The 26,800-nt window shown below is 50.3% G+C and overlaps 1 protein-coding gene across 17 annotated transcripts in view; it reads left to right on the forward strand.

The window, feature by feature from the left end:
* Nucleotides 1–26,800, forward strand: part of OTOF (otoferlin) — a 210,497-nt gene that overhangs the window by 38,137 nt on the left and 145,560 nt on the right. For 15 of the 17 annotated variants that reach the window (XM_072131838.1, XM_072131839.1, XM_072131843.1 and 12 more), the window contains exon 1: nucleotides 7,560–7,716. The exons of the other annotated variants lie outside the window; for them this stretch is intronic. In XM_072131838.1, coding sequence (XP_071987939.1) covers nucleotides 7,638–7,716 — 79 coding nt within the window. In that variant the 5' untranslated portion in view covers nucleotides 7,560–7,637. Of the gene's footprint in view, nucleotides 1–7,559; nucleotides 7,717–26,800 lie in introns of those variants that run through there. 17 annotated transcript variants of the gene reach the window in all.

A 26,800-nucleotide genomic window follows, 5' to 3' on the forward strand; every position in this document is an offset into this window, starting at 1 on the left:
CAACCGTACTTCATACACACAGGACCAGAACCAACCGTACTTCATACACACAGGACCAGAACCAACCGTACTTCATACACACAGGACCAGAACCAACCGTACTTCATACACACAGGACCAGAACCAACCGTACTTCATACACACAGGACCAGAACCAACCGTACTTCATACACACAGGACCAGAACCAACCGTACTTCATACACACAGGACCAGAACCAACCGTACTTCATACACACAGGACCAGAACCAACCGTACTTCATACACACAGGACCAGAACCAACCGTACTTCATACACACAGGACCAGAACCAACCGTACTTCATACACACAGGACCAGAACCAACCGTACTTCATACACACAGGACCAGAACCAACCGTACTTCATACACACAGGACCAGAACCAACCGTACTTCATACACACAGGACCAGAACCAACCGTACTTCATACACACAGGACCAGAACCAACCGTACTTCATACACACAGGACCAGAACCAACCGTACTTCATACACACAGGACCAGAACCAACCGTACTTCATACACACAGGACCAGAACCAACCGTACTTCATACACACAGGACCAGAACCAACCGTACTTCATACACACAGGACCAGAACCAACCGTACTTCATACACACAGGACCAGAACCAACCGTACTTCATACACACAGGACCAGAACCAACCGTACTTCATACACACAGGACCAGAACCAACCGTACTTCATACACACAGGACCAGAACCAACCGTACTTCATACACACAGGACCAGAACCAACCGTACTTCATACACACAGGACCAGAACCAACCGTACTTCATACACACAGGACCAGAACCAACCGTACTTCATACACACAGGACCAGAACCAACCGTACTTCATACACACAGGACCAGAACCAACCGTACTTCATACACACAGGACCAGAACCAACCGTACTTCATACACACAGGACCAGAACCAACCGTACTTCATACACACAGGACCAGAACCAACCGTACTTCATACACACAGGACCAGAACCAACCGTACTTCATACACACAGGACCAGAACCAACCGTACTTCATACACACAGGACCAGAACCAACCGTACTTCATACACACAGGACCAGAACCAACCGTACTTCATACACACAGGACCAGAACCAACCGTACTTCATACACACAGGACCAGAACCAACCGTACTTCATACACACAGGACCAGAACCAACCGTACTTCATACACACAGGACCAGAACCAACCGTACTTCATACACACAGGACCAGAACCAACCGTACTTCATACACACAGGACCAGAACCAACCGTACTTCATACACACAGGACCAGAACCAACCGTACTTCATACACACAGGACCAGAACCAACCGTACTTCATACACACAGGACCAGAACCAACCGTACTTCATACACACAGGACCAGAACCAACCGTACTTCATACACACAGGACCAGAACCAACCGTACTTCATACACACAGGACCAGAACCAACCGTACTTCATACACACAGGACCAGAACCAACCGTACTTCATACACACAGGACCAGAACCAACCGTACTTCATACACACAGGACCAGAACCAACCGTACTTCATACACACAGGACCAGAACCAACCGTACTTCATACACACAGGACCAGAACCAACCGTACTTCATACACACAGGACCAGAACCAACCGTACTTCATACACACAGGACCAGAACCAACCGTACTTCATACACACAGGACCAGAACCAACCGTACTTCATACACACAGGACCAGAACCAACCGTACTTCATACACACAGGACCAGAACCAACCGTACTTCATACACACAGGACCAGAACCAACCGTACTTCATACACACAGGACCAGAACCAACCGTACTTCATACACACAGGACCAGAACCAACCGTACTTCATACACACAGGACCAGAACCAACCGTACTTCATACACACAGGACCAGAACCAACCGTACTTCATACACACAGGACCAGAACCAACCGTACTTCATACACACAGGACCAGAACCAACCGTACTTCATACACACAGGACCAGAACCAACCGTACTTCATACACACAGGACCAGAACCAACCGTACTTCATACACACAGGACCAGAACCAACCGTACTTCATACACACAGGACCAGAACCAACCGTACTTCATACACACAGGACCAGAACCAACCGTACTTCATACACACAGGACCAGAACCAACCGTACTTCATACACACAGGACCAGAACCAACCGTACTTCATACACACAGGACCAGAACCAACCGTACTTCATACACACAGGACCAGAACCAACCGTACTTCATACACACAGGACCAGAACCAACCGTACTTCATACACACAGGACCAGAACCAACCGTACTTCATACACACAGGACCAGAACCAACCGTACTTCATACACACAGGACCAGAACCAACCGTACTTCATACACACAGGACCAGAACCAACCGTACTTCATACACACAGGACCAGAACCAACCGTACTTCATACACACAGGACCAGAACCAACCGTACTTCATACACACAGGACCAGAACCAACCGTACTTCATACACACAGGACCAGAACCAACCGTACTTCATACACACAGGACCAGAACCAACCGTACTTCATACACACAGGACCAGAACCAACCGTACTTCATACACACAGGACCAGAACCAACCGTACTTCATACACACAGGACCAGAACCAACCGTACTTCATACACACAGGACCAGAACCAACCGTACTTCATACACACAGGACCAGAACCAACCGTACTTCATACACACAGGACCAGAACCAACCGTACTTCATACACACAGGACCAGAACCAACCGTACTTCATACACACAGGACCAGAACCAACCGTACTTCATACACACAGGACCAGAACCAACCGTACTTCATACACACAGGACCAGAACCAACCGTACTTCATACACACAGGACCAGAACCAACCGTACTTCATACACACAGGACCAGAACCAACCGTACTTCATACACACAGGACCAGAACCAACCGTACTTCATACACACAGGACCAGAACCAACCGTACTTCATACACACAGGACCAGAACCAACCGTACTTCATACACACAGGACCAGAACCAACCGTACTTCATACACACAGGACCAGAACCAACCGTACTTCATACACACAGGACCAGAACCAACCGTACTTCATACACACAGGACCAGAACCAACCGTACTTCATACACACAGGACCAGAACCAACCGTACTTCATACACACAGGACCAGAACCAACCGTACTTCATACACACAGGACCAGAACCAACCGTACTTCATACACACAGGACCAGAACCAACCGTACTTCATACACACAGGACCAGAACCAACCGTACTTCATACACACAGGACCAGAACCAACCGTACTTCATACACACAGGACCAGAACCAACCGTACTTCATACACACAGGACCAGAACCAACCGTACTTCATACACACAGGACCAGAACCAACCGTACTTCATACACACAGGACCAGAACCAACCGTACTTCATACACACAGGACCAGAACCAACCGTACTTCATACACACAGGACCAGAACCAACCGTACTTCATACACACAGGACCAGAACCAACCGTACTTCATACACACAGGACCAGAACCAACCGTACTTCATACACACAGGACCAGAACCAACCGTACTTCATACACACAGGACCAGAACCAACCGTACTTCATACACACAGGACCAGAACCAACCGTACTTCATACACACAGGACCAGAACCAACCGTACTTCATACACACAGGACCAGAACCAACCGTACTTCATACACACAGGACCAGAACCAACCGTACTTCATACACACAGGACCAGAACCAACCGTACTTCATACACACAGGACCAGAACCAACCGTACTTCATACACACAGGACCAGAACCAACCGTACTTCATACACACAGGACCAGAACCAACCGTACTTCATACACACAGGACCAGAACCAACCGTACTTCATACACACAGGACCAGAACCAACCGTACTTCATACACACAGGACCAGAACCAACCGTACTTCATACACACAGGACCAGAACCAACCGTACTTCATACACACAGGACCAGAACCAACCGTACTTCATACACACAGGACCAGAACCAACCGTACTTCATACACACAGGACCAGAACCAACCGTACTTCATACACACAGGACCAGAACCAACCGTACTTCATACACACAGGACCAGAACCAACCGTACTTCATACACACAGGACCAGAACCAACCGTACTTCATACACACAGGACCAGAACCAACCGTACTTCATACACACAGGACCAGAACCAACCGTACTTCATACACACAGGACCAGAACCAACCGTACTTCATACACACAGGACCAGAACCAACCGTACTTCATACACACAGGACCAGAACCAACCGTACTTCATACACACAGGACCAGAACCAACCGTACTTCATACACACAGGACCAGAACCAACCGTACTTCATACACACAGGACCAGAACCAACCGTACTTCATACACACAGGACCAGAACCAACCGTACTTCATACACACAGGACCAGAACCAACCGTACTTCATACACACAGGACCAGAACCAACCGTACTTCATACACACAGGACCAGAACCAACCGTACTTCATACACACAGGACCAGAACCAACCGTACTTCATACACACAGGACCAGAACCAACCGTACTTCATACACACAGGACCAGAACCAACCGTACTTCATACACACAGGACCAGAACCAACCGTACTTCATACACACAGGACCAGAACCAACCGTACTTCATACACACAGGACCAGAACCAACCGTACTTCATACACACAGGACCAGAACCAACCGTACTTCATACACACAGGACCAGAACCAACCGTACTTCATACACACAGGACCAGAACCAACCGTACTTCATACACACAGGACCAGAACCAACCGTACTTCATACACACAGGACCAGAACCAACCGTACTTCATACACACAGGACCAGAACCAACCGTACTTCATACACACAGGACCAGAACCAACCGTACTTCATACACACAGGACCAGAACCAACCGTACTTCATACACACAGGACCAGAACCAACCGTACTTCATACACACAGGACCAGAACCAACCGTACTTCATACACACAGGACCAGAACCAACCGTACTTCATACACACAGGACCAGAACCAACCGTACTTCATACACACAGGACCAGAACCAACCGTACTTCATACACACAGGACCAGAACCAACCGTACTGCCAGGGACTACAACCAATGAGGTCCCCCTGTATATACAGCCCGTGTGTACTACAGCCGGGGAGGTCGCCCTGTATATACAGCCCGTGTGTACTACAGCCGGGGAGGTCGCCCTGCATATACCCCCTGTGTGTACTACAGCCGGGGAGGTCGCCCTGCATATACAGCCCGTGTGTACTACAGCCGGGGAGGTCGCCCTGCATATACAGCCCGTGTGTACTACAGCCGGGGAGGTCGCCCTGCATATACAGCCCGTGTGTACTACAGCCGGGGAGGTCGCCCTGCATATACAGCCCGTGTGTACTACAGCCGGGGAGGTCGCCCTGTATATACCCCCCGTGTGTACTACAGCCGGGGAGGTCCCCCTGTATATACAGCCCGTGTGTACTACAGCCGGGGAGGTCCCCCTGTATATACAGCCCGTGTGTACTACAGCCGGGGAGGTCCCCCTGTATATACAGCCCGTGTGTACTACAGCCGGGGAGGTCCCCCTGTATATACAGCCCGTGTGTACTACAGCCGGGGAGGTCGCCCTGCATATACCCCCTGTGTGTACTACAGCCGGGGAGGTCGCCCTGCATATACCCCCTGTGTGTACTACAGCCGGGGAGGTCTCCCTGTATATACCCCCTGTGTGTACTACAGCCGGTATATTACTACGGTACATACACCCTGCATGTAACACTGCCCAACAGCCCTAAGCCATCACATTGCTGAACAGTCTGGTCGATAAGGGGTTACTGCCGAGGCTTGGATGGGAATTTCTATCCTCTGGAGATCGCCCCCTGGTGGAGCTGTGTATACTGCAGGTTATATCCCAGCTCCGCACGGATCCCCATGTAGTGGTAATGACGGTGATGCTTATACTAGCTGTAGTACAGCGTGACAAAGTCCTCACACTGCTGTGCTCTGTGCTCTCTGCAGGCAGTGTTATGTATTGTCTTTGGAGAGAAGTGTAATTAGACCTCACACTGCTGTGCTCTGTGCTCTCTGCAGCCAGTGTTATGTAATGTCCCTGGAGAGATGTGTAATCAGACCTCCCACTGCTGTGCTCTGTGCTCTCTGCAGCCTGTGTTATGTATTGTCCTGGAGAGATGTGTAATCAGACCTCACACTGCTGTGCTCTGTGCTCTCTGCAGCCAGTGTTATGTACTGTCCCTGGAGAGATGTGTAATCATACCTTACACTGCTGTGCTCTGTGCTCTCTGCAGGCAGTGTTATGTATTGTCTTTGGAGAGAAGTGTAATCATACCTTAGTGTTTTTTTGGCAGTAAGATTGTGATTTATGGATTTATATTCCAGGATTGTAGCTTCTCCAAGTGCAGTTGGGGGGGGGGGGGGGTGTCCTCACACTGCTGTGCTCTGGAGCCAGTGTTGGGTATGGTCCATGGTAAGATGTGGAATCAGACCTTGTGTATTATTATTAGTAGCAGCAGGAATGTTTAAAATGTATCAATATTCCAGTATTGTAGCTTCTTCACATTCACTTGGGGTGCATCCTCACACTGCTGTGCTCTCTGCATTGATCTGAACCCTTACTTTTGCTTTGAGTAAAGTCTATAGCGGTCTACAGGTCAATACACAGCACAGCATTGAGATGAGAGACAAGGTATTTTGGAGGAGTTCAGTGCACAGAACACAGCAGTGTGAGGATGTCCCCCCGAGTACACCACAAGCCCGGGATATAAATCCATATATCACAGCCCTGCCGGTACTAATTATATACACAAAGGTCTGATTATACCTCTCCCCAGGGACAGTGTATAACTCTGGCTGCAGAGAACACAGAGCACAGCAGTGTGAGGACATATGGCCAGTACAATCCTGGAATATAAATCCATATATCACAGTCCTGCTGCTACTAACAACATACACAAAGGTCTGATTACACATCTCTGCGAGGGACAATACACTGGCTGCAGAGAACACAGAGCACAGCAGTGTGAGGACATATGGCCAGTACGATGCTGGAATATAAATCCACATATCACAGTCCTGCTGCTACTAACAACATACACAAATGTCTGATGACACATCTCTGCAGGGACAATACCCTGGCTGCAGTGTGTATGGTCAGAGCTGTCCATGTAGAACACATAAGGGGTCTCCCTATATAAGGGAAGTGTAAACATTGTATAAGGGTTAATGTCTCGGGGCTTAACCCTTTCCCTGCTCCCCCACCCCCAGCCCTGAAAGCAGAGACCACTGCATCTGGCTGGAGACCATTGTGAATAATTTACAGGTCTCGTATCTGCAAAAGGAAGGAAAGCGGGCGCGAGTATTAGTGGGAGGAGGGCGCAGGCTACACGGAGCAGCAGCCCCCTCCTCCTCCAGCAGACACAGGCGCACAGCTCTGGAGGCAGCAGCTCTGCCTGGATGATCCTACACCATGGCTCTAATAGTTCACCTGAAGACCGTCACCGACCTGCGCGGAAGGGGCGACCGCATCGCCAAAGTGCAATTCCGAGGTAAGTGACCGACATCCCAGCGGATTCCATCCCCAGGATCCGGCGTGTGTGGGAGGGGGAGAAGGAAAAGTTCTCTGCAGAACTGGAGGAGGGAGAAGGTGATGGGGCAGAGCACCCTAACCCTGGCCACATACTGCAGGACCTACCTGGACCACAAACAGCTAGTGATGTGAGGACCTACCTGGACCATAGGCAGCTAGTGATGTGAGGACCTACCTGGACCATAGGCAGCTGGTGATGTATGGACCTACCTGGACCATAGGCAGCTGGTGATGTAAGGACCTACCTGGACCATAGGCAGCTAGTGATGTGAGGACCTACCTGGACCATAGTCAGCTAGTGATGTGAGGACCTCCCTGGACCATAGACATCTAGTGATGTAAGGACCTACCTGGACCATAGTCAGCTAGTGATGTGAGGACCTACCTGGACCATAGACCTCTAGTGATGTAAGGACCTCCCTGGACCATAGACATCTAGTGATGTGAGGACCTCCCTGGACCATAGACATCTAGTGATGTGAGGACCTACCAGGACCATAGACCTCTAGTGATGTGAGAACCTACCTGGACCATAGACATCTAGTGATGTGAGGACCTACCTGGACCATAGACATCTAGTGATGTATGGACCTACCTGGACCATAGACCTCTAGTGATGTAAGGACCTACCTGGACCATAGACCTCCAGTGATGTGAGGACCTACCTGGACCATAGGCAGCTGGGATGTGAGGACCTACCTGGACCATAGACATCTAGTGATGTGAGAACCTACCTGGACCATAGACATCTAGTGATGTGAGGACCTACCTGGACCATAGACATCTAGTGATGTGAGAACCTACCTGGACCATAGACATCTAGTGATGTGAGGACCTACCTGGACCATAGACATCTAGTGATGTATGGACCTACCTGGACCATAGACCTCTAGTGATGTAAGGACCTACCTGGACCATAGACCTCCAGTGATGTGAGGACCTACCTGGACCATAGGCAGCTGGGATGTGAGGACCTACCTGGACCATAGACATCTAGTGATGTAAGGACCTACCTGGACCATAGGCAGCTAGTGATGTGAGGACCTACCTGGAGCATAGACATCTAGTGATGTGAGGACCTCCCTGGACCATAGACCTCTAGTGATGTAAGGACCTACCTGGACCATAGACATCTAGTGATGTGAGGACCTACCTGGACCATAGACATCTAGTGATGTAAGGACCTCCCTGGACCATAGGCAGCTAGTGATGTGAGGACCTACCTGGACCATAGACATCTAGTGATGTATGGACCTACCTGGACCACAAACAGCTAGTGATGTAAGGACCTCCCTGGACCATAGACATCTAGTGATGTAAGGACCTCCCTGGACCATAGACATCTAGTGATGTAAGGACCTCCCTGGACCATAGACATCTAGTGATGTAAGGACCTCCCTGGACCATAGACCTCTAGTGATGTGAGGACCTCCCTGGACCATAGACATCTAGTGATGTAAGGACCTACCTGGACCATAGACATCTAGTGATGTGAGGACCTACCTGGACCATAGACATCTAGTGATGTAAGGACCTCCCTGGACCATAGGCAGCTAGTGATGTGAGGACCTACCTGGACCATAGACATCTAGTGATGTATGGACCTACCTGGACCACAAACAGCTAGTGATGTAAGGACCTCCCTGGACCATAGACATCTAGTGATGTAAGGACCTCCCTGGACCATAGACATCTAGTGATGTAAGGACCTCCCTGGACCATAGACATCTAGTGATGTAAGGACCTCCCTGGACCATAGACCTCTAGTGATGTGAGGACCTCCCTGGACCATAGACATCTAGTGATGTGAGGACCTACCTGGAGCATAGACATCTAGTGATGTAAGGACCTACCTGGACCATAGACCTCTAGTGATGTAAGGACCTACCTGGACCATAGACATCTAGTGATGTGAGGACCTACCTGGACCATAGACATCTAGTGATGTAAGGACCTACCTGGACCATAGACATCTAGTGATGTAAGGACCTACCTGGACCATAGACATCTAGTGATGTAAGGACCTACCTGGACCATAGACATCTAGTGATGTGAGGACCTACCTGGACCATAGACATCTAGTGCTCTAAAGGACCTACTGTATCTGGACCCTAGACATCTAGTGATGTAAGGACCTCCCTGGACCACAGCAGGTCCTGTATACTGCAGTATAATCGGGCACAGTCCTAGTATGATCCAGGATTCTGCAGGATGTCGCATCTCTGTGCAAACATCTGCGCAGGAATTCCTAGCGAGCGCCCTCCTGCCCACGGGGTGACCCCACCACAGAGACTCCTCACACTACGTCATATGTAAGGAGGGCGCAGGGATAAGATGTAGCAGACCTAGACCGAGCTATTAGTGTGCCATGTAGCAGAGCTGGGTGCGATACGTAGTAGGATGTGGCGCAGTAGAGCTGAGTGCGATATGTAGTAGGATGTGGCGCAGCAGAGCTGAGTGTGTCGTGTATAGCAGAGTTTTATGAGTAGTAGAAATACTGTAAATATATCTATGTCTGTATGAGATGTTTATGTTTAGCAGAGCTGTGTGTGTGCGCGATGTAGCAGAGCTGTATGAATGTTTATGTGTAGCAGAGCTGTATGTGTGCGGTGTAGCAGAGCTGTATGTGTGCGGTGTAGCAGAGCTGTATGTGTGCGGTGTAGCAGAGCTGTATGACATGTTTATATGTAGCAGAGCTGTATGTGTGTGCGGTGTAGCAGAGCTGAGCTCCTGTGCAGGGGCTTGGAGTGGTTACCCCTGGGGTCAGTGATGTGGGGGCTCAGGGGGTTGTATAGTGGGAGATGTAGTGTTCACACTGTGCAGAATAACCTGATGTGGGAGAAGCTTCATCACAATGAGACAATGAGACGATCAGACATCAGAGTATAAATAACAATCATCAAGGCCTTTATCCACGTCACTCGTCATGTGCCGATCCTTACATCACATCTTTCCTCCAATCACCTTCAAAGCTGTATCTACAATACTGATAGATACATTTATTTGTTGCATCAATTTTTGAATCGGTCTGATTCCAGGTGTGACATCAGCGCTGGAATGTGATGTCATATCAGAACTAGGATGTGATGTCAGCGCTGCGCTCTGGTGTCATGTCAGCTCTGTGATGTCATTCCTGTGATGTCACCGCTGTGCTGTGATGTCATGTCAGTTCTTTGTTGTCAGCGCTGTGATGTCATGTCAGTTCTGTGATGTCACCGCTGTGCTGTGATGTCATGTCAGTTCTGTGATGTCACCGCTGTGCTGTGATGTCATGTCAGTTCTGTGATGTCACCGCTGTGCTGTGATGTCATGTCAGTTCTGTGATGTCACCGCTGTGCTGTGCTGTCATGTCAGTTCTGTGATGTCACCGCTGTGCTGTGCTGTCATGTCAGTTCTGTGATGTCACCGCTGTGCTGTGATGTCATGTCAGTTCTGTGATGTCACCGCTGTGCTGTGCTGTCATGTCAGTTCTGTGATGTCACCGCTGTGCTGTGCTGTCATGTCAGTTCTGTGATGTCACCGCTGTGCTGTGCTGTCATGTCAGTTCTGTGATGTCACCGCTGTGCTGTGCTGTCATGTCAGTTCTGTGATGTCACCGCTGTGCTGTGCTGTCATGTCAGTTCTGTGATGTCACCGCTGTGCTGTGCTGTCATGTCAGTTCTGTGATGTCACCGCTGTGCTGTGCTGTCATGTCAGTTCTGTGATGTCACCGCTGTGCTGTGCTGTCATGTCAGTTCTGTGATGTCACCGCTGTGCTGTGCTGTCATGTCAGTTCTGTGATGTCAGCGAGATGCTTTCTGCTATGAGTGAACCCGCTGCCTCCCCTCTCTCGGCCTGTATCGCCCCCTTCTCCTCTGTAGAGGCTGCATGGTCTGGGATGCTGCAGGTTGTGTTGTCTCACCAGGGTAAGACCTCTGCTGCTGTCAGTGACTGGACACATACAGACCTCCTCCTGTTTCTCACAGCAACAATTTATCCCCCAGCAACAATCTCCAGCTCGATAATCAGACCTGATACAATGTAACAAACTGTCAGCTCAAGAGAGAGAACCTTCTGCTGATTGTCTAGACTTGGTACACTGTAACAAACCATCAGCTGTGAATAAAGATCCTCTCCTGCCCCTTGAAGCCCTCACTGTTATCTCAGGCAGAAGATCATATCCCACCGGGGTCCGCGCTTCCTGCAGGCACGGAGCAGCAGCTGATGATGTGATGGGCTGGCGGCGCGCCATGGAGATTATCCAGCCGAACGCACATAATGTACAGGAGCGTTATCCCGGATGATGGAGGGGGTCACAACATCTTCACACAGTCCTTACATGGGACTCTGGTGGTCCTCGCACGGTCCTCTGATGGTCCTCGCACGGTCCTCTGGTGGTCCTCGCACGGTCCTCTGGTGGTCCTCGCACGGTCCTCTGGTGGTCCTCGCACGGTCCTCGTACCACAGATGCCATACACTGGTGCGGCGCTGCAGTACCTGACACTACCACATACACTGGCGCGGCGCTGCAGTACCTGACACTACCACACACTGGTGCGGCGCTGCAGTACCTGACACTACCACATACACTGGTGCGGCGCTACAGTACCTGACACTACCACACACTGGTGCGGCGCTGCGGTACCTGACACTACCAGACACTGGTGCGGCGCTGCGGTACCTGACACTACCACATACACTGGTGCGGCGCTGCGGTACCTGACACTACCACATACACTGGTGCGGCGCTGCGGTACCTGACACTACCACACATTGGTGCGGCGCTGCAGTACCTGACACTACCACATACACTGGTGCGGAGCTGCAGTACCTGACACTACCACATACACTGGTGCGGCGCTGCGGTACCTGACACTACCACATACACTGGTGCGGCGCTGCGGTACCTGACACTACCACATACACTGGTGCGGCGCTGCGGTACCTGACACTACCACATACACTGGTGTGGCGCTGCAGTACCTGACACTACCACATACACTGGTGCGGCGCTGCAGTACCTGACACTACCACATACACTGGCGCGGCGCTGCAGTACCTGACACTACCACACACTGGTGCGGCGCTGCGGTACCTGACACTACCACATACACTGGTGCGGCGCTGCAGTACCTGACACTACCACATACACTGGTGCGGCGCTGCGGTACCTGACACTACCACACACTGGTGCGGCGCTGCTTCTTTGTGTTTTTTTATTCTGGTTGTTAAGTTAATAGACATTCCCGTTCCTGTATTGATTGTATGAGACACGACCAATAACTGCGCTCCCCAGCGGGGTCCGGGCTGCCGGGTGCCCTCCGCATCCTCCATCCTCGCGTCTTCCTCCGGAGCCCGTCCCTTTTAGCTCTCGGCAGTAACATCCATAGATGGAGGTGACAGAAGAGCCGGAGCCCAGGGAGCAATTTACTGAATCTCCATCGACCAGTGAGTGATGGATGGCCGCAGTGTAACACAGTGACGGCACCTCAGCTCTGCTACATCCTCATACATCTGTAGTATGGATCCTGCACACTACACCTGACGAAGATACTGACATAGGGAAAACACAGTAATAATACAACCTGCTGATGTCTCTGTGACTCTTCCAGTCTCTGTATCTCTGGTACAACCTGCTGATGTCTCTCTGTGACTCCTCCAGTCTCTGTATCTCTGGTACAACCTGCTGATGTCTCTCTGTGACTCTTCCAGTCTCTGTAGCTCTGGTACAACCTGCTGATGTCTCTCTGTGACTCTTCCAGTTTCTGTATCTCTGGTACAACCTGCTGATGTCTCTGTGACTCTTCTTATCTCTGGTACAACCTGCTGATGTCTCTGTGACTCTTCCAGTCTCTGTATCTCTGGTACAACCTGCTGATGTCTCTCTGTGGCTCTTCCAGTCTCTGTATCTCTGGTACAACCTGCTGATGTCTCTGTGACTCTTCCAGTCTCTGTATCTCTGGTACAACCGGCTGATGTCTCTCTATGACTCTTCCAGTCTCTGTATCTCTGGTACAACCTGCTGATGTCTCTGAGTCTTCCAGTCTCTGTATCTCTGGTACAACCTGCTGATGTCTCTGTGGCTCTTCCAGTCTCTGTATCTCTGGTACAACCTGCTGATGTCTCTCTGTGACTCTTCCTGTCTCTGTATCTCTGGTAGAACCTGCTGATATTTCTGTGACTCCTCCAGTCTCTGTATCTCTGGTACAACCTGCCGATGTCTCTGTGGCTCTTCCTGTCTCTGTATCTCTGGTACAACCTGCTGATGTCTCTGTGGCTCTTCCAGTCTCTGTATCTCTGGTACAACCTGCTGATGTCTCTGTGGCTCTTCCAGTCTCTGTATCTCTGGTACAACCTGCTGATGTCTCTGTGGCTCTTCCAGTCTCTGTATCTCTAGTATAACCTGCTGATGTCTCTGTGGCTCTTCCAGTCTCTGTATCTCTGGTATAACCTGCTGATGTCTCTGTGGCTCTTCCAGTCTCTGTATCTCTGGTACAACCTGCTGATGTCTCTCTGTGGCTCTTCCAGTCTCTGTATCTCTGGTACAACCTGCTGATGTCTCTCTGTGGCTCTTCCAGTCTCTGTATCCCTGGTACAACCTGCTGATGTCTCTCTGTGGCTCTTCCAGTCTCTGTATCCCTGGTACAGCCTGCTGATGTCTCTGTGACTCTTCCAGTCTCTGTATCTCTGGTACAACCTGCTGATGTCTCTCTGTGGCTCTTCCAGTCTCTGTATCTCTGGTACAACCTGCTGATGTCTCTCTGTGGCTCTTCCTGTCTCTGTATCTCTAGTATAACCTGCTGATGTCTCTCTGTGACTCTTCCAGTCTCTGTATCTCTGGTACAACCTGCTGATGTCTCTCTGTGACTCCTCCAGTCTCTGTATCTCTGGTACAACCTGCTGATGTCTCTGTGGCTCTTCCAGTCTCTGTATCTCTAGTATAACCTGCTGATGTCTCTGTGGCTCTTCCAGTCTCTGTATCTCTAGTATAACCTGCTGATGTCTCTGTGGCTCTTCCAGTCTCTGTATCTCTAGTATAACCTGCTGATGTCTCTGTGGCTCTCTTAGCTCAGTCTTGAAGCCTCACTATGCCGCTGCACTGCTGATCTATTATTAGGTGTTTTGGTCCTATGATGTCAAAATGTGAGCAGCATGATAAGGAGGACTGTTTATACACCAATTCTAATCGAACCTGGACATTTATTCAGTGATTCATGGATCACACACCCGGTGTGAGTTTTCTAGTTAACCTCCTTGTTCGAGAACAAAAAGTTGTACAAAAAAAAGTCATGAAACATCACAAGTTTAGAGAAGGCCACATTAAGGGTCACCTGTAAAGGTCAGAGGGGATTAAAGGGTTCATCTGGAAATTTCACCCACAAACCAAATGTCTCTAACTTTAGTTAGTAGTGAATAGATCTTTGTGTTATACAACTCTGGTACATTATCTAATATATAAAGCTGTGTGTGTATGTATGTATGTATGTATGTATGTGTGTGTGTGTGTGTGTGTGTGTGTATATATGTATGTGTATATGTCCGCTAAAGGAATCTGCACCGTCGCGTTTACAATTTCCAAATTTTGTACACACGCTCTCTGTGACTCAGGGAACATCTTAGACAAGGTTTTGAGCAAAAATTTTCACCCTGCGCTTTCAAAATCCACTTATTAGCCCCCATATACAGGAGCTGTTGTCTGCTGCTGCTGTGGCAGTTGGAAGCTGAGCTGTGATTGGTTGCTGTTCTGCCACAGGTGATTAATATGAGCTCTGAGCTGGGATTGGTTGCTGTTCTGCCACAGGTCATTAATATGAGCTCTGAGCTGTGATTGGTTGCTGTTCTGCCACAGGTCATTAATATGAGCTCTGAGCTGGGATTGGTTGCTGTTCTGCCACAGGTCATTAATATGAGCTCTGAGCTGGGATTGGTTGCTGTTCTGCCACAGGTCATTAATATGAGCGCTGAGCTGGGATTGGTTGCTGTTCTGCCACAGGTCATTAATATGAACTCTGAGCTGTGATTGGTTGCTGTTCTGCCACAGGTCATTAATATGAGCTCTGAGCTGGGATTGGTTGCTGTTCTGCCACAGGTCATTAATATGAGCTCTGAGCTGTGATTGGTTGCTGTTCTGCCACAGGTCATTAATATGAGCTCTGAGCTGGGATTGGTTGCTGTTCTGCCACAGGTCATTAATATGAGCTCTGAGCTGTGATTGGTTACTATAGGCAATGAGTATAAGACACTTATGTGTGAGGTAAGATGGATAGAGATAGGGGGAGATTTATCAGAAATGAGGTAAAACTGTTCCAGTTGCCCATGGAAACCAATCGGACATCAGCTGTTATTTTATAAACAGTTGTGGGAAAATGAAACTTGAGCTCTGATTGGTTGTCATGGGCAACTGGAGTAGTTCTGCTCTCAGACACTTCTGATAAATCTCCCCATAGACATAGCTACAAATACAGAGACAGCCAGTCAGTAACAGACAGAGAAAACCAGAGACAGTGTCAGAGACAGTCAGGGACAGAAACCGCTCAGAGCGGTTCTTTCCTGTCCCATACTACATCTGGTGTATAGTATTGCTGACGCTCTGCTTCCTGGTAATGTATCCGGCACATCATCGCTGTGGAGATTCCTGGAGGGAATATGAATCGGCAGATTTCCTGGGGGACGCGCAGACAATTAGCGCAGGCTGCGGCCGCTCTGGCACCTTCATACTGAGACCCGGTCCATTATTCATGAGGTGAAGTCACGTGGAGGAGGCGGCGGGTGACAGCGGTAAATACAGCGCCGGACACATGTTTTATTTACACGCGTGTTATTACAAGAAAACACGGGGCTGCGTACAGCGCACGAGGGGTCTGAGAGCGAACCAGCGCCACACCCCACAGAGCTGACCCGGTACCGGTCCAGTCATGAGTGTCGTGCAGCATACGGGATGTGTGATACATTGTCACAATCTTCTCATCCCATGAACTTCTCCTCATTGTAAACCAATAATTTACCTGATGGAGAAACATGAACAAGTATGTAACAAGGAAAGAAAGCAAAACATTGTCTAAACTTGTTGTACATCTAGAGGCTGGAGGATCCCCCATTCTTCTCTGTACATCTAGAGGCCGGAGGTTCCCCCATTCTTCTTTGTACATCTAGAGGCTGGAGGTTCTCCCATTCTTCTCTGTACATCTAGAGGCTGGAGGTTCCCCCATTCTTCTTTGTACATCTAGAGGCTGGAGGATCCCCCCATTCTTCTCTGTACATCTAGAGGCTGGAGGTTCCCCCATTCTTCTCTGTACATCTAGAGGCTGGAGGTTCCCCCATTCTTCTCTGTACATCTAGAGGCTGGAGGTTCCCCCATTCTTCTCTGTACATCTAGAGGCTGGAGGTTCCCCCCATTCTTCTTTGTACATCTAGAGGCTGGAGGTTCCCCCATTCTTCTTTGTACATCTAGAGGCTGGAGGTTCCTCCATTCTTCTCTGTACATCTAGAGGCTGGAGGTTCCCCCCCATTCTTCTTTGTACATCTAGAGGCTGGAGGTTCCCCCATTCTTCTTTGTACATCTAGAGGCTGGAGGTTCCTCCATTCTTCTCTGTACATCTAGAGGCTGGAGGTTCCTCCATTCTTCTCTGTACATCTAGAGGCTGGAGGTTCCCCCATTCTTCTTTGTACATCTAGAGGCTGGAGGATCCCCCATTCTTCTCTGTACATCTAGAGGCCGGAGGTTCCCCCATTCTTCTCTGTACATCTAGAGGCCGGAGGTTCCCCCATTCTTCTTTGTACATCTAGAGGCTGGAGGTTCCTCCATTCTTCTCTGTACATCTAGAGGCTGGAGGTTCCTCCATTCTTCTTTGTACATCTAGAGGCTGGAGGTTCCCCCATTCTTCTCTGTACATCTAGAGGCCGGAGGTTCCCCCATTCTTCTTTGTACATCTAGAGGCTGGAGGTTCCTCCATTCTTCTCTGTACATCTAGAGGCTGGAGGTTCCTCCATTCTTCTTTGTACATCTAGAGGCTGGAGGTTCCTCCATTCTTCTCTGTACATCTAGAGGCTGGAGGTTCCCCCATTCTTCTTTGTACATCTAGAGGCTGGAGGTTCCTCCATTCTTCTCTGTACATCTAGAGGCTGGAGGTTCCCCCATTCTTCTTTGTACATCTAGAGGCTGGAGGATCCCCCATTCTTCTCTGTACATCTAGAGGCCGGAGGTTCCCCCATTCTTCTCTGTACATCTAGAGGCCGGAGGTTCCCCCATTCTTCTTTGTACATCTAGAGGCTGGAGGTTCCTCCATTCTTCTCTGTACATCTAGAGGCTGGAGGTTCCTCCATTCTTCTTTGTACATCTAGAGGCCGGAGGTTCCCCCATTCTTCTCTGTACATCTAGAGGCCGGAGGTTCCCCCATTCTTCTTTGTACATCTAGAGGCTGGAGGTTCCTCCATTCTTCTCTGTACATCTAGAGGCTGGAGGTTCCTCCATTCTTCTCTGTACATCTAGAGGCTGGAGGTTCCCCCCATTCTTCTTTGTACATCTAGAGGCTGGAGGTTCCCCCATTCTTCTCTGTACATCTAGAGGCTGGAGGTTCCCCCATTCTTCTCTGTACATCTAGAGGCTGGAGGTTCCCCCATTCTTCTCTGTACATCTAGAGGCTGGAGGTTCCCCCATTCTTCTTTATACATCTAGAGGCTGGAGGTTCCCCCATTCTTCTCTGTACATCTAGAGGCTGGAGGTTCCCCCATTCTTCTTTGTACATCTAGAGGCTGGAGGTTCCCCCATTCTTCTCTGTACATCTAGAGGCTGGAGGTTCTTCCATTCTTCTTTGTACATCTAGAGGCTGGAGGTTCCTCCATTCTTCTCTGTACATCTAGAGGCTGGAGGTTCCTCCATTCTTCTCTGTACATCTAGAGGCTGGAGGTTCCCCCATTCTTCTCTGTACATCTAGAGGCTGGAGGTTCCCCCATTCTTCTCTGTACATCTAGAGGCTGGAGGTTCCCCCATTCTTCTCTGTACATCTAGAGGCTGGAGGTTCTCCCATTCTTCTCTGTACATCTAGAGGCTGGAGGTTCCCCCATTCTTCTCTGTACATCTAGAGGCTGGAGGTTCTTCCATTCTTCTTTGTACATCTAGAGGCTGGAGGTTCCTCCATTCTTCTCTGTACATCTAGAGGCTGGAGGTTCCTCCATTCTTCTCTGTACATCTAGAGGCTGGAGGTTCCCCCATTCTTCTCTGTACATCTAGAGGCTGGAGGTTCCCCCATTCTTCTCTGTACATCTAGAGGCTGGAGGTTCCCCCATTCTTCTCTGTACATCTAGAGGCTGGAGGTTCTCCCATTCTTCTCTGTACATCTAGAGGCCGGAGGTTCCCCCATTCTTCTATGTAGTAAATCTGTAGCTCAGTCACTTTGGTTGGAGAAGGTTTGTGAAGCCTCAGGTTCTCCATGTGATTTAGGTCTGGGCTGTGACACGTGGGTCTGCAGTGATGTCTCTTCCTTTGTAGATGTGGTTGCAGGTTTGGGGGGGGTTGATTCTCCTGTATTTATCTCATCCATCTTCCCATTAGCTCTGAGCGTCTCCCCAGTCCCTACTGAAATTCCTCTTCTCCCCGGTATTCTGCGGCCCCCATGTATCACGTTGGGGGTGGTCCGGTGGTTGTGGTGTTGGGTTGTATCAGTTATTGTCTCCTCCGATCTCTTCCTCCGTAATCTTGCTGCGCCCTACAGAGGATGGGACTTCTTCCGGCTCTCAGGCTTCTTCTTGGCATCTCATGGTCGTCCCCCTGAGCTGTGGATCTCTGTGGTTCTGAGCCTCCGTGTACGGTCGGCCGCCGTGTCTTGGTTCCATCTCCTTCCATGTACAGGGGTGGATTGTGCTCCAGGAGATGATCAGAGCTTCCTAACCCTGCTGTGCTCTGTTCCACATCTATCTCTGAGCTGTCCTCGGTTTTCTAGAGAGAGAGATAGAAAAATATGAGAGGGGGATAGGAAAGAGATGGATATTAGATGATAAGACCCTTCCCCTCGGGGGGCAGACATCTTGTCCTCACCCTCCTCCAGTCTTCCTCGGAGGCTCAGCACAAAGCGGATCAGATACTTCCAGAAACTTCAATTATTCATCTACAACACAGCAGCGGAGAAACAAGAGGAGCCGGATCTGATGGCGGCGGCTGTAAGGGGACACCGGCCCGGGGACACATGGTGACATCCACATCCTACTGTAAGATTAGACATGGTGTTCCTGCACCAGGAGGCACAGGATGAGCAGCGTTACATGATTCCTCGGTAACAATGCTGCCTCGGGGGTCTGGGGGCTGCGGAGGTTCCTTGATAAGATCTGGAAGGAGCTGATGAAAGCTGCGAGGAGCCGGGACATAACAAAGGCCTGTGTGATGGGAAGTCTCTTATCAGAGCGCAGCACTCCACTCCTCTTCCTGCCATATAATGACATCCTGCCAGGTCAGGACTCTGCCCCCTGCTGCTCTGATATAGACATAGTGGAGTCAGGGGTTAATTGTTACTCCCCAGACCGATACAATGTTGCTAAGGCATCTCTGCTACATATTCCCATATTGTGGCTTTCCCACTCAGGAGGTGTCCTCACACTGCTGTGCTCTGTGCTCTCTGTATAAGAACCCCCCATTTCTGTAGTGCTGATAAGCCTTATAGATCTTTGCATCTCTCCTCTGCTCTGAGTAAAAGCTGTAAGAGCACAGCAGTGTGAGGACTATCCCCAAGCGCATAAAAAAACCACAGTCCACACGTGGAGCCGGAGACAGTCCGATATTATAGGAAACTGCAGCTTAGTCTGATTCCTGGTTTTCTCATGTGTGTCCCGGATGTTGGTGCACTCTGGGCGTGGCCATGGGATTCGGTGCACTCTCTATTTCACAGGTTTACAAGTGGAGCGGGACATTGACAGTCAGTGAGGTGAGGGGGGGGATGGATGGAATTTGACAAGTGAGGGTGCAGCAGACCTTGTGGCCACACCCATGGTTCTCCTATTAATAAAAAATATTGAATTTTCTGCATTTCGGACAAGTCAACGATCATGTATTTTATGATGTCTATAAAGTGAACCAGAAGACAAAAGCCATGTGAGAGTGCTGAGAGGAGACTGTCCCCCAGTACAGAAGAGAGGGGGAGCAGTGTGAGAGTGCTGAGAGGAGACTGTCCCCTATTACAGAAGAGAGGGGGAGCAGTGTGAGAGTGCTGAGAGGAGACTGACCCCCAGTACAGATAGAGGGGGAGCAGTGTGAGAGTGCTGAGAGGAGACTGTCCCCCAGTACAGAAGAGAGGGGGAGCAGTGTGAGAGTGCTGAGAGGAGACTGTCCCCTAGTACAGAAGAGAGGGGGAGCAGTGTGAGAGTGCTGAGAGGAGACTGTCCCCCAGTACAGAAGAGAGGGGGAGCAGTGTGAGAGTGCTGAGAGGAGACTGACCCCCAGTACAGATAGAGGGGGAGCAGTGTGAGAGTGCTGAGAGGAGACTGTCCCCCAGTACAGAAGAGAGGGGGAGCAGTGTGAGAGTGCTGAGAGGAGACTGTCCCCCAGTACAGAAGAGAGGGGGAGCAGTGTGAGAGTGCTGAGAGGAGACTGTTCCCCAGTACAGAAGAGAGGCGGAGCAGTGTGAGAGTGCTGAGAGGAGACTGTTCCCCAGTACAGAAGAGAGAGGGAGCAGTGTGAGAGTGCTGAGAGGAGACTGTTCCCCAGTACAGAAGAGAGAGGGAGCAGTGTGAGAGTGCTGAGAGGAGACTGTCCCCCAGTACAGAAGAGAGGGGGAGCAGTGTGAGAGTGCTGAGAGGAGACTGTTCCCCAGTACAGAAGAGAGGCGGAGCAGTGTGAGAGTGCTGAGAGGAGACTGTTCCCCAGTACAGATAGAGGGGGAGCAGTGTGAGAGTGCTGAGAGGAGACTGTCCCCTATTACAGAAGAGAGGGGGAGCAGTGTGAGAGTGCTGAGAGGAGACTGTTCCCCAGTACAGAAGAGAGGCGGAGCAGTGTGAGAGTGCTGAGAGGAGACTGTTCCCCAGTACAGAAGAGAGAGGGAGCAGTGTGAGAGTGCTGAGAGGAGACTGTTCCCCAGTACAGAAGAGAGGGGGAGCAGTGTGAGAGTGCTGAGAGGAGACTGTCCCCTATTACAGAAGAGAGGGGGATCAGTGTGAGAGTGCTGAGAGGAGACTGTCCCCTAGTACAGAAGAGAGGGGGAGCAGTGTGAGAGTGCTGAGAGGAGACTGTCCCCTAGTACAGAAGAGAGGGGGAGCAGTGTGAGAGTGCTGAGAGGAGACTGTCCCCCAGTACAGATAGAGGGGGAGCAGTGTGAGAGTGCTGAGAGGAGACTGTTCCCCAGTACAGAAGAGAGGGGGAGCAGTGTGGGAGTGCTGAGAGGAGACTGTCCCCTATTACAGAAGAGAGGGGGAGCAGTGTGAGAGTGCTGAGAGGAGACTGTCCCCCAGTACAGAAGAGAGAGGGAGCAGTGTGAGAGTGCTGAGAGGAGACTGTCCCCCAGTACAGATAGAGGGGGAGCAGTGTGAGAGTGCTGAGAGGAGACTGTCCCCCAGTACAGAAGAGAGGGGGAGCAGTGTGAGAGTGCTGAGAGGAGACTGTCCCCCAGTACAGAAGAGAGGGGGAGCAGTGTGAGTGCTGAGAGGAGACTGTCCCCCAGTACAGAAGAGAGGGGGAGCAGTGTGAGAGTGCTGAGAGGAGACTGTCCCCCAGTACAGAAGAGAGGGGGAGCAGTGTGAGAGTGCTGAGAGGAGACTGTCCCCTATTACAGAAGAGAGGGGGAGCAGTGTGAGAGTGCTGAGAGGAGACTGTTCCCAGTACAGGAGGGGAACATTTCTTAGATTGTTAAAGTTTAGCTTCTTTTCAACAACCAACAATACTCAACATTTTTGATGAAATTATATAGAAAAGTCAAATAAACCCTCCCTGGTGTGGATCTTCATCTGAAAATGTGGATGCATCCCCCTGGTCAGGCTGTAGTCTGGGGAGTAGGGGGGAATCCTGGTCCAGGAGTGTGATGACATGTGACGGCTCCTCTCATATGACTATACAGCGATCTGTCCCTTTAATTACCCATGTTCTCACACTTCACCGTCTATAAGGTCTCCTTGATCGATCCTAACACCCAGGGAGGGAGTGCGGGAGATTCAGACGTCGGCGAGGAAGGACATGACTCAATGTTATTGAAGTGATGGGAGATTCCGGCACGTTCTCGCTCCCCCGGGCTCCGGCGCTTCGGCTCATTTTCCGAGTCTCTGTTTGTTTGGGCGTCTCACATCTCCGGCCCTCGTGTAATTGTTTGTTCATGCGATGGAGCACACTTGTCTCAGATATTGATCCCTCCAGTCATAGACTCCTCCACATCTCCTCATGTTCTCTCTCCGCTCCTCTGTATTACAAGCAAATTGTGCATTATCCATCCCTGCCGACCCCGTATGTAGGGGAAGACGGACACTGACCTCTATGTACACTACAGACAATAAGTCTGCACTCACCTTCTCATTCAAAGAGTTTTCTATATTTTCATGACTATAAAAATTGTAAATTCTCACTGAAGGCATCAAAACTATGAATTATCACATGTGGAATTATAGACTTACCAAACTGTGTGAGACCCCGGAGGATCTCTTATATTCCAGGTCCTTGTGCTGTGATCACTGCTCTGCACAGTCTGGGCTTCTCTAGATGAGATACAAGAGGTAGTGACCTGGAGAGATACAAAAGGTAGTGACCTGGAGAGATACAAGAGGTAGTCACCTGGAGAGATACAAAAGGTAGTCACCTGGAGAGATACAAGAGGTAGTCACCTGGAGAGATACAAGAGGTAGTCCCCTGGAGAGATACAAGAGGTAGTCCCCGGGAGAGATACAAGAGGTAGTCCCCGGTCTCACATCACAGGTGCCCTGTCAGGGGTAATGAGTGGGATTTCTGGCCTTATAAATGGGGTTTGGAGCATCAGTTGTGTTGTGCAGGAGTCGGGTGGATACACGGCTGATCGTCCTACTAAGAGACTGGTAGAACTTGTATTATGGATCGAAAAAAGCAGCAAAATAACAAAAAACGTTTGGCCATCATTACTGTAAGATATGAAGGTCAGGCAGTCCGAAAAATTGGGAAAACTTTGAAAGTGTCTCCAAATGTAGGTGTAAAAACCATCAGGCGGTACAAGGAAACTCTGCCACGGAGGACACTGTTGAGTGTGATGGTGTGGGAGCTTTGCTGGTTGGAGGTTCCCCCCATTCTTCTTTGTACATCTAGAGGCTGGAGGTTCTTCCATTCTTCTTTGTACATCTAGAGGCTGGAGGTTCCCCCATTCTTCTTTGTACATCTAGAGACTGGAGGTTCCTCCATTCTTCTCTGTACATCTAGAGGCTGGAGGTTCCTCCATTCTTCTCTGTACATCTAGAGGCTGGAGGTTCCTCCATTCTTCTCTGTACATCTAGAGGCTGGAGGTTCCTCCATTCTTCTCTGTACATCTAGAGGCTGGAGGTTCCTCCATTCTTCTCTGTACATCTAGAGGCTGGAGGTTCCCCCATTCTTCTTTGTACATCTAGAGGCCGGAGGTTCCCCCATTCTTCTTTGTACATCTAGAGGCCGGAGGTTCCCCCATTCTTCTTTGTACATCTAGAGGCCGGAGGTTCCCCCATTCTTCTCTGTACATCTAGAGGCTGGAGGTTCCCCCATTCTTCTCTGTACATCTAGAGGCTGGAGGTTCCCCCATTCTTCTCTGTACATCTAGAGGCTGGAGGTTCCTCCATTCTTCTCTGTACATCTAGAGGCTGGAGGTTTCCCCATTCTTCTATGTACATCTAGAGGCTGGAGGTTCCCCCATTCTTCTCTGTACATCTAGAGGCTGGAGGTTCCTCCATTCTTCTCTGTACATCTAGAGGCTGGAGGTTCCCCCATTCTTCTCTGTACATCTAGAGGCTGGAGGTTCCCCCATTCTTCTCTGTACATCTAGAGGCTGGAGGTTCCCCCATTCTTATCTGTACATCTAGAGGCTGGAGGTTCCTCCATTCTTGTCTGTACATCTAGAGGCTGGAGGTTCCCCCATTCTTCTCTGTACATCTAGAGGCTGGAGGTTCCCCCATTCTCCTCTGTACATCTAGAGGCTGGAGGTTCCCCCATTCTTCTTTGTACATCTAGAGGCTGGAGGTTCCCCCATTCTTCTCTGTACATCTAGAGGCTGGAGGTTCCCCCATTCTTCTCTGTACATCTAGAGGCTGGAGGTTCCCCCATTCTTCTCTGTACATCTAGAGGCTGGAGGTCCCCCCATTCTTCTCTGTACATCTAGAGGCTGGAGGTCCCCCCATTCTTCTCTGTACATCTAGAGGCTGGAGGTTCCCCCATTCTTCTCTGTACATCTAGAGGCTGGAGGTTCCCCCATTCTTCTCTGCACATCTAGAGGCTGGAGGTTCCCCCATTCTTCTCTGTACATCTAGAGGCTGGAGGTTCCCCCATTCTTCTCTGCACATCTAGAGGCTGGAGGTTCCCCCATTCTTCTCTGTACATCTAGAGGCTGGAGGTTCCCCCATTCTTCTTTGTACATCTAGAGGCTGGAGGTTCCTCCATTCTTCTCTGTACATCTAGAGGCTGGAGGTTCCCCCATTCTTCTCTGTACATCTAGAGGCTGGAGGTTCCCCCATTCTTCTCTGTACATCTAGAGGCTGGAGGTTCCCCCATTCTTCTCTGTACATCTAGAGGCTGGAGGTTCCCCCATTCTTCTTTGTACATCTAGAGGCTGGAGGTTCCTCCATTCTTCTCTGTACATCTAGAGGCTGGAGGTTCCCCCATTCTTCTCTGTACATCTAGAGGCTGGAGGTTCCTCCATTCTTCTCTGTACATCTAGAGGCTGGAGGTTCCCCCTATTCTTCTCTGTACATCTAGAGGCCGGAGGTTCCCCCATTCTTCTCTGTACATCTAGAGGCTGGAGGTTCCCCCATTCTTCTCTGTACATCTAGAGGCTGGAGGTTCCCCCATTCTTCTCTGTATATCTAGAGGCTGGAGGTTCCCCCATTCTTCTCTGTACATCTAGAGGCTGGAGGTTCCTCCATTCTTCTCTGTACATCTAGAGGCTGGAGGTTCCCCCATTCTTCTCTGTACATCTAGAGGCTGGAGGTTCCCCCATTCTTCTTTGTACATCTAGAGGCTGGAGGTTCCTCTATTCTTCTCTGTACATCTAGAGGCTGGAGGTTCCCCCATTCTTCTCTGTACATCTAGAGGCTGGAGGTTCCCCCATTCTTCTTTGTTGGAGAAGGTTTGTGAAGCCTCAGGTTCTCCATGTAATTTAGGTCTTTGCTGTGACTGGACATTGTTCTTTGATCTGCTGTGATGTCTCTTTCTCTTCTATCGTAGATGTGGTTGTGGGGGGGGGGGGGGGGTCAAAGAGTATCTCCCCAGTCCCTGCTGAAGCTCGTCTTCCCCTCTGTATGATGCGGCCCCCTAGATGTCCCGGTGGGGTGGTCAGGGGGATGTGGGTGCACCACTAGAGCAGAGCTGCAGTGTAAAGCATGCTCTGTATATCATCCTGTAGATTACAGTAAGGGTTAATCTCAGCCATCCCCGCGGTTCTTCATGTGAGACACATTTCCTCGTCTTCGCTCTCTCGCGGCGGCGGCTGTTCTGCCCCCGGGGGAGATCAATGTGACGGCGCTCAATGACTTGTCAGCAAGAATCAGTAGATTAGTGTTTACATCCCCGAGCTCATTACACCCGGATCCATAGTGGTGGAGACGACACGAGCCCATTACCAGCCGATACACCAGCTACAGGGGGTCCGCAGTGTCCTGGCAGGATGCAGCTTTGGTAGTGACTTGTGAGATAGATGAATAGCTGCAGGCACAATACACTGTAAGTATGGGTGCAACCTTCTACCACCAGGGGTCAAAGTAACCAGCAGGTGACCTCTTGCCGGGGTGACCTGCTGCCGGGGTGACCTGCTGCCGGGGTGACCTGCTGCCGGGGTGACCTGCTGCCTGGGTGACCTCCTGCCTGGGTGACCTGCTGCCGGGGTGACCTGCTGCCTGGGTGACCTCCTGACTGGGTGACCTGCTCCCTGGTCGACCTCCTGCCTGGGTGACCT

The sequence above is a fragment of the Engystomops pustulosus genome, unplaced genomic scaffold, assembly GCF_040894005.1.
Source record: "Engystomops pustulosus unplaced genomic scaffold, aEngPut4.maternal MAT_SCAFFOLD_154, whole genome shotgun sequence".
In the NCBI taxonomy this organism is placed as follows: domain Eukaryota; kingdom Metazoa; phylum Chordata; class Amphibia; order Anura; family Leptodactylidae; genus Engystomops; species Engystomops pustulosus.